At 42.0% G+C, this 9,516-nt stretch overlaps 1 protein-coding gene across 1 annotated transcript in view; it reads right to left on the bottom strand.

The window, feature by feature from the left end:
* Window positions 1–3,164, bottom strand: part of Ptchd3 (patched domain containing 3) — a 17,340-nt gene extending 14,176 nt beyond the window's left edge. Inside the window, exon 1 of the mRNA XM_015483298.1 lies at window positions 1,929–3,164. Coding sequence (XP_015338784.1) covers window positions 1,929–3,164 — 1,236 coding nt within the window. The remainder of the gene's footprint in view (window positions 1–1,928) is intronic.
* Between the last annotated feature and the right edge of the window lie 6,352 nt (window positions 3,165–9,516).

Below are 9,516 nucleotides of genomic sequence, written 5' to 3'. Positions count from 1 at the left end.
CTTCTCTTCCGGGAGCTCAGGTCCATGACACACTGAATGGCGCAGGAACCATCACCTCCAATCCCTGAAGTGGTGCGAACTCTCAGCCAATGAAGAAGTAACAGCTCACTTGCCCTGCTCCTCCTCATCCTGTGTTAAGCCCATAAATATCAATACCCTGTTCGTGTTCGTTCTCTTACTCTTTACTCTCTCTTACTCCCTCTCCTCCCTCTCCTCCCTCTCCTCCTCTCTCCTCTCTCTCTTCCCCTCTCTCTCCCCCTCTCTCTCTCTCGACCCCCTTCTCTTCTGCGACTGGCTGCCACAGTCCTGCTAATAAAATCTCGGACAGGTAAACAGTTGTTTGGGCTTATTGAGTTTACGGAGCTTTTCTGCCGTTCCTACACTGGTGCCAAAACCCAGGATGGGGATCCCCGTCACTCAAGGTGGAACCCCGTTCCCAAACTTCAAGCCCAACAGTTCCTGTCTTAGTCCACTCCTCTAATCGCCTGCCTGACATCCACCACCAGCCTGCGGAATGGGATTATCAGCTACTTGCCAACGAGCTGGATGACATTCATGTCCATTTATCCCAAGAAACCTCCACCAAGTGCTGAAAGATGAAGATACCAAATGACAATTCCTCCGAAAGGCCATCTCTATCCCACCATGCCAAAGAAATAAGCCCTTGGTTTTCAGCTTTATATGTTGTAGTCTGCCTTCTCCTGGGCATAGGCCTTTTTCTACCAGCCCTACAGACTGGACGACATGCCAGAAATTAATGCTGTTTCTTTTCATAGCTGCAGGGCACATTCATGAACTTCTCCCCAGAGGAAATCCATGCCTTCAGTGCATGGATATGGGGCCTCCTGGCCCTCCTTCTCTAACCAACTGTCCTCCCTTCCTCCCTCTAAACGACACCCCTTCTCAGCAGGAAGTAGCCAGATCAATTACAACGCCCCCAAACCAAAACAAAAAAGGGAGGAGTGTTGGTAAAGATGGCGCTCGGAGCAATTCTCTTCCAGGAGCTCAGGTCCATGATGCACTGAATGTTGCGAACCATCACCTCCAATGCCTGTGAATGGCGCACCTCCAATCCCTGAAGTGGCGCGAACTCTCAGCCAATGAAGAAGTAACAGCCCACTTGCCTTGCTCTTCCTCATCCTGCGTTGAGCCCATAAATATCAACACCCTGGTCAGGGCGCTCTCTCTCTCACTCTCCCCCTCTCCTCTCCCCTCTCCTTCCCCCCCTCCCCCTCTGCACTCTCTCGACCCCCTTCTCTTCTGCGACTGGCTGCCACAGTCCTGCTAATAAAATCTCGGACAGATTTAAAAAAAAACAAAACTGAAACGTGTGTTTTGTTTTGTAAATTTTTACTAGAATGGTATCTTTTCTTATTTTACTTGCAAAAGCATCATTTCAAGAAGGCCTGCTCTTCAGAAGCTCTTTCCAGTGTGTGTCCCACTTTCACCAATATTGCCGGAGCCAAAATTACCGAACACCTAACAAGTACCTTACACTAAACTAGGTGCTTTACCTGTAAGCAACTTGAAAAATGGTGTGCTAGTTATCTTCTTAATACCATGGAACTTCCCTCAAAGTCTCATTTTAATCCCAATGAGCTCCAAACAAGTTTTAAGGGGCTCTGAGAAATCAGAAAAGACTGTCTGAAGGTAAGATTTTTCCAGGTAATTTGATTAGAAAAAACAAACCCAAAATGAAATGTGAATCCTAAACATAGGATTTGTGTTATGGACCAGAATATCAATAATTATTTATAATTTATGGTATCCTTCAATGTTAATTAAGAAAGTTGGATTAAGGGCCAAATGCTACACAGCACACCCAGCTTTGAGTCAAGGTCCCCCTCAAATAGGAAATGCTATTGTTACTGTCCTTCCAACAAGCCTTTCTCATACTTCCTTCCCATCTTCTCTCAGCTTCCCTGTACCTGGATATTTTTAAAGGCCAGCTTCTCCTTAAGGTTGTAAAATTCGTCCAGAAAATGAACCAGCCACTCCTTGCTCTGCTCACTGTCCTCCTTGACTTCGGTCTTCAGATAGTACAAGAGCCTCATGGCTTTGGTTTCCAGAAGTAAGTGGTTCTGTCCTACGGCATCGCCCAAGGTATTTCCACCAAAGAAGCCAGCCAGGTAGATGAAGTGGTTCTTAAAGTTATGCATGGGGAAGGTGAATGTTTTCAGGTCGAGGGATTTGTTCCTCTGCCAGACGTACAGGAGTGGGTTGGAGGGCACACAGAAGGTCCTGTACTTGGCACACACCTCTCTGTAGTGGATCGGGGCTCCATTTTCCTTTCTCACACTCAGAGTCTGCACTGCTTGGTCTAATTTACTAACTTCCTCAAAGATCTCTGATTCCAGCAGTGTTTCGGTGTTGGAGACCACCAGAATGGAAGCGAAGTTGGTCTCGCTGCTGCTCCTGGTAGAGGAGAAGCGATATGAGTCATTGGTGGTGAAATGTGCCTGCACAAATCGCCGCTCGGCCTTGGCAGGGCTCCCGATCGGAGTGTACTGCTCCTCGAGGTTTTCTTCCTCCTCCTTGGGCAGGTAAATGAAGCCGATGCCAAGCGCAGCCGTCAGCAGGATGGGGACCAGCAGGAAGACCCAGGGGTGTGAACCCACACACCATCCCAGCCGTTGGAAGGCGCGGGAGAGCGGCTTCTCCAGGCAGTTGGTGTGGCAACGAGTTCTGTGGACTGTCTCAGTCTCTTGAGTTATCCTCGATGGCTCTCGCTGAGGGGTCCTCAATGGATCCTGGGGCGGCTGCTGCGGCTGCTGGGGCTGCTGCGGTGGCGGTGGCGGCGGCGGTGGTGGCGGTGGCGGCGACGACGGCTGCTGGGGCGGCGGCGGCTGGGGCTGGAGCTGCTTGGATTCCTGCCTCAAGGGCGGTAGCCGCTCTGCGCTCTGCCCTGAAGCCCAGTTCCGCTGTGACTCCCGACCTTCATGGGCCAGCAGCTTCGAGGCGTCGAGCAGCGGCCGCTGGGGCCTGGGCAACTCCGGGGAGTCGGGTCCAACCCCGATCTCCGACCGCTCGGTGAACTTGCCCTCCGACTGCCCCTCCTTCGCAGGCTCCGGTGGGTGCTCTGGGTTGACCGGCTCCTCTGGCTCGGGCCCCACCTGAGTCTCAATTTCTGTCCGTGGCGCAACCTTAGAGGAACTAAGACTCATTTCCGGGAGGCCCAGGAGGTGTTCTCTTGCGGGACTGCGGGTTAAAGAGTCACTCCCATCTCCACCACCCGACGGTTTCCTGGAGAAATTCTAGGAAGTCTTTGAGCTGAGAATTCTCACGCCGGAAGCAGGAGACAGCCTTGCAGAGCACGTGATCTGACCCCGCCCTTAACTTTGCAAATGGGATCAAATGCGTGCCTGGCCTAAAGGACTCATAATTTAGGGGGTGGGGGGCGAGAATTTGACAAGTCCTCAATGACCATTTACAGGCACACAAATGGAAAAGAAACATTGTGTGTCTCAACTAGCACCCTGTCCTTTCCTGGAGTTTATCTAGTAGCAATTTTCAGGTAAAGGTTTTTTGTGAACCTCACACACTTGACTTAGTTCCTATTGCTATTCTCTATCTTCATAATGCCTTGCCCTTGTAAAAATTGGAGGTGAGTACATGGAATAGAAGTGCAAGAGTCTAAATCTTTGTATCCCATTTCTCTTTTCAAAGGAAGGGCCAAATGTGATCTTTATAATTACGCTTTTCTATGAATTTCCATGCATATCAAAGACATTTAAAAATATACCTTTTTCATTAATAGTATTACAAAAGCTGTTTGGCCAATTACATTCTTCATCCAGTATGTCAGAGGATCTTGAGGTACCTGTCACTACGTCTAGAGTCATCTGTTCTCTTTAACTGCTCTTCATCTGAATTCCAAAGTATGGATGAAACCCAAGTTAGCCCAGAATCCTTTTGATGGACCCATAGGTTTAGAGTCATTTGCTGCTTTAAATAGTGCTCATGGAATGAATGTATTTTATTTAACCCGTATATAGCAACCATATCTGTGAAATAATTTTAGAATAGATTTAATAAAGGAACAGTCCTTTAAAATTTTTATACCTATTGAGAAATTAATATGCAAAGAAGTTGTATCATCTTATAGCCTCATAAGCAATGTATGAGTTGTTGTGTTGCCGCAGTGTATCCCACAATGTCAGCAAAATGATTTGTGCCATTGGTATTTTTAGTTTAACTTTGAATTTATTGCTTAGTGTCCTATTTCCTTTTGGCTGATTTTCCTATTGGAGGGCTGAGATTTTCTTCTTGATTTATAGGATCCACTCATATATTAAAGAAATTACTACTTTTCCTGTGATTATAGTTACATGTCCTCACAGCCCCCTCTATTTTTGCTAGCTGCCATGTCTTATTTTTGTATTTGAATTAGCTAATGTTTTTCTATTATGAGTTCTAAATTTTGTACCATAGTAGTCATACCCCTCTTCTCCCTTTTATGATTATGATTGCTATGGTTTGACTATACTTATTCCTACAAAACTCATATGTTGGAACTTAAGCCCCATTTTGATAGCTGGTAAGACTAAGCTCTCATGAATGAGATTATGGACCTTATAAAAAGTCGAGATGCCCTTTGACCCTTACCTTCCAACCATGTGAGTGATACCACCTTGGTGAGTCCTGCTTCCTCAAATGTTGAAGTATAACATCAGAAAAAAGGCAAGTGGAGAGTAGAAAATAAGAAGCTTTATTAAAGGATAGTAAAATAGACTTCTCCCGTGTGGTAGAAGGGGACCCAAAGGCAGAATCCTTGGTTTGGGGAAGTCATGTCCCTTTGATATGTCTAAAATTTCCCTTATTCTCCTGCATTCTTCTCCCTTATCTTGTTCCTTTCCCCTTATCCTGTATAGTGACTGGGGGATGTCTGTGGAATGGCCAGCGGGTAGAGTTGGTAGGCTGGAAGGGCCTAAGTAGAATGCTAGGCAGGAAGGGAATGGTGGCCCAGGGGGCCTTGATTAGCAGCTCCCTATCTGCTGAGGAGTTGCTTAATTAACAACCTTTTGGGGAGGAGGAAGTATCAAAGGGCTTTGGAGACATGAACATTCCATTCTCCTAGGGGCTGTTTCTGATTTCCCAGACTCAAATTGGACTCCACTTTCTCCATCAGACCCAATTTACCTAGCTACACTAACTACCTATCTTTAAATCTGGCTTCGTGAGGACACAGCTTTTGTCCCTTTCAACATGGTTCCATCTTGAAGGCAAAGACTAGGTTCTTACCAGACACAAAACTTGACAGTGTCTTGATTGTGGATTCCCAGCCTCCAAAGAGCTATTCCTAACCACTTGTATCTGAGCAAGCTTTATTTTTTTCAATGAGCATTCTGCCCCACTGATATTGAGAGAGAGATGTTAGTCACATAGCATTTGTAAAGGATCAGGGGAAGAGATGTTTTATCATTTGGTGACTTTCAGGTTTAACTACATGTTAAAATGAGAATTTAATTCAGTGCTCTGTGTCATCCACATCAGTAAAGCAGATCATGGTAGAATCTAAAAGTAAAAAGCAAAGGTATAACAAACCAAACCACATTTGTTTTAGTTCAACTATCAACAACAACAGTTTGCTTAAAATAAGGCATCCAGAACAAATTTAAATTACATAATTTACAAGAATAGCAGAAGAAATCAGTTTTGGCTTCTGGAGAGAGAATTAACAATTGTATATGAATTTATCAATGATCTACATAAACACCAAAATCATTCTTCACTTATAAATATGAACAAATAACCAACATCTGAGGAATACATGAAGAAGGAACAAAGTGAGATAATAGATAGAGTAACTAAAGTCCAAATATTTGGTGGTTAAACCAACCTTGAATTTTAAAATATTTAAGCATGATTAACATATACTTTTGTCTCTGTTGCCTAACATCAGTTTTATTTTACAAATGTTTAAGTCTATGAAAAAGCACTTTTAAAATCAATAATAGTGCCCTCCAAAGTTATTGAACTAGTTTGCAAATGAGGTCCCTGTTTATTTTTGTTGCAGTTTCTTCAAAACCAGTTGTCTTTAATGAAAGTGTTCAGTGAGTGTAATATCAAAGTTTTAAAATTTTCAGCCAACTGCAATTAATGAAAACAAAGATTATAAGAGAAACTATTGAAATTACCACTACAAAAGTAAAGGAAGGACCTGAGACAATTAAGCAGTGAAGGTCAATCACTGTAAAACATTTAATTTTGAAATTTTATCAATTTTTCGGCTTAACTTGTAAAAGGAATTATTCAAATATATATTCTGTAACACGTAGAATAATGAAAAGCCCTGTTGTTTTGCAACATATCGTTTAGTTTGGCAAAGCATTCAAGATAATCAGAACTAGAGATGACTCATTTTATGAGTCTGATAAAATATTTCTCTAAAACAAACTGAATGAAGTAAGAAAAATAGTCCCCATATATGCTGGTTTCTTTGTTGGGTCAATTTGACTAGGCTACAGTAACTAGTAACTTAATCAAATGCTCATCTGGGTGGGTGTGCCTATGAAGGTATCTTAAAATGTTACTAACTTCTATAATCAGTTGACTTTAAGTTAGTATGGAGTTAAGTGTTATGGATTTACCCTCCATAATGTGGGTGGACTTAATCCAATCAGTTGAGAAGACTTAAGAGCACACAAGGTTTCCTGGAGAAAGAAAAATTTCTACCTCAATTGCAACATCAGCCCCTACCCAAGGATTTCCATCCTGTTGCCTTCCATATGGATATTGGCTTTGGTTTTGGCAGCCCCCACAACTGTACAGGCAAATTCCTTCAACTGTGCCATATATGTCCTACCTAACTACCTACCTACCTACGTAGAGGTATCCTGCTGGTTTTATTTCTCTGCAGGATCCTGACTGACACATATTTTGTCAAGAGTTATTCTAGCTGGGCATCGTGGCACACACCAGTAATCCCAGCTGCTTGGGAGGCTGATGCAGGAGGATTGAGGGTTCAAAGCCAGCTTTAGCAAAATCAAGGCACTAAGTAACTCAGTGAGACCCTGTCTCTAAATAAAAATACAAAATAGATCTGGGGATATGGCTCAGTGATTGAGTGTCCCTGAGTTCAATCCCTGGTACCCCCACCCCCCAAAAAAAGTTATTCTAGAGGAATGGAATATTTTTCTTTTGCTCTTTTTTTCAGGGGGGTGGGATACTGGAGGTTTAACTGAGGGGCATTTTACTACTGAGCCACATCCCCAGCTCTTTTTAATTTTTTCTTTTAATTTTGATACAGAGTCTCTTGCTGAGACTGGCCTTGAACTTGAGTTCCTCTGAGTTGCTGGGATTACAGTGTGTGTATCACCACTCAACCAGAGTTTTATGAATAAAAAGTGAGTTTTCTGGAGTTGGTGCTCTAATCTGATTTTATTTAAAGGTACTAATGATTCTGTTTCCAGTGGTAAAAAGGGCACAGATATTTAAATTATGACCTGATGTTGCAGTAAGTATTTTAAACAATCTTATTGGATATTCCTAATCCAATGTTTATAAAGAGCAAGCTTCTGTATCACCATGTATTTGATGCCTTAAGGTATATTAGTCAAAATAACTAGTTTAATAAGGTTGACTGGTTCCTAATTGCACTGAAGAGAGGGGAAAGAAAGGGATGAACTCAGACCATCAAATTTTTATCTCAAGTTTTGTATGAATGAACTGAAATTTCCAATATCTGCCCTTAAGAAAATACTTATTTCCAGTATTCATAGTACTGAAGTTTCTGAAAAACAAACCCAAAGTATCACTCTATGAGTGGCTGAATTACAATGCAAATTGAATTTCCAATCTTGCAGGATCTGTTAAAGTGAGGACATTGATTGGGAAGGAATACAATCCTGGAAATCAGAATGATGACCAAGTTACCATGTGATATGAGCGGACCCTCCCCACCTAAATGTTATTTGATTCAGTAAGCCATAAACATGGATGTGCATAGCAACAATCTGTCATCACCTAGAAGTGATACATACACGAGCTGGTTGAGCGCCTCTGAGGCACTGGGGAGTTACAGGAAGAAGTGGCTCAAATACTCAGGGCCCTCTTCCAGCTGTATTACCTTCTCTGTCCCAGCCCATGCTATGGTCTCATGGGAGAGTTTTCTGTGATAAAAGTGTGTGTGTGACTTCTTCCCCCGTTTCCTAGATGGGTGTCCATACACATCTTTAGTTATGCTTGAAAATTAATACTTCTGCTATCATCTGTTGCATTGGTTTTCTTAGGTTTTGTATTCTAGGTTTCTAATATTCTTTCAGGAGCTCTGTAAATGTAAACCCAGGAGAATAAGGGAATGGGACAGAGGACAACAGTAAATGAGAGATGCAAACAGTAGTAACTGACCTTTAAGATAAAGATAAAACCTGTCTTCAGGCAAAGACAAGTAATAGTAGGCAAGTAATTCATACATCCTAAAGGTGTGAAAGTTCCCTTTCCTGTTTTTTAAATTTATTCGTTTTAGATATACATGATAGTAGAGTGTATTTGGACATATTATACACATATGGAATATAACTTACTCTAATTATAACTTATTCTAATTATAATTTATTCTAATTGTAATTTATTCTTGTGGTTGTACACGATGTGGAGTTTCACTGGTTGTGTATTCAAGTATGAACATAGGAAAGTTATGTCTGATTCATTCTACTGTCTTTCCTATTCCCATCCCCCATCCTTTATTTTCATTCCCCTTTGCCTAATCCAATAAGTTTAATTCTTCCTTGCCCCCACCTTATTGTGTGTTAACATCCAAATATCAGAGAACATTCAGCCTTTGGGTTCTTTGGGATTGGCTTATTTCACTTAGTGTGATAGTCTCCAGATCCACCCATTTACCAACAAAAGTCATAAAGTCATTCTTTTTATGGCTGAGTAATATTCCATTGTGTGTATGTACCACATTTTCTTTATCCATTCATCTGTTGAAAGGCACCTAGGTTGATTCCATAACTTAGTTTGTGACTTGAACTGCTGTAAACATTGATGTGGCTGCATCATTGTAGTATGCTGATTTTAAGTCCTTTGGGGTGTATACCAAGGAGTGGGATAACTGGGTCACATTGTGGTTTTATTCCAAGTTTTCTAAGGAATCTCCATACTGCTTTCCAGAGTTATAGCACCAATTTGGAGTCCTATCAGCAACATGTGAGTGGACTTTTTTCCCTACATCCTTGCCAATATTTATTTATTTTTTTTTAATTTTTTTTTTCGGTTCTTTCAATGCTCTTCTTTTTTTTTTAATTTTTTATTGTTGGTTATTCAAAACATTACATAGTTCTTGATATATCATATTTCACCCTTTGATTCAAGTGGGTTATGAGCTCCCATTTTTACCCCATATACAGATTGCAGAATCACATCAGTTACACATCCATTGATTTACATATTGCCATACTAGTGTCTGTTGTGTTCTGCTGCCTTTCCTATCCTCTACTATCCCCCCCTCCCCTCCCCTCCCCTCTTCTCTCTCTGCCCCCTCTACTGTCATTCATTTGTCCCCCTTGTATT

Source organism: Marmota marmota, unplaced genomic scaffold (genome assembly GCF_001458135.2).
Source record: "Marmota marmota marmota unplaced genomic scaffold, marMar, whole genome shotgun sequence".
Taxonomy (NCBI): Eukaryota; Metazoa; Chordata; class Mammalia; order Rodentia; family Sciuridae; genus Marmota; species Marmota marmota.
Note: the sequence above shows the minus strand (reverse complement) of the source record. Positions and strands in the feature narration are given on the sequence as shown.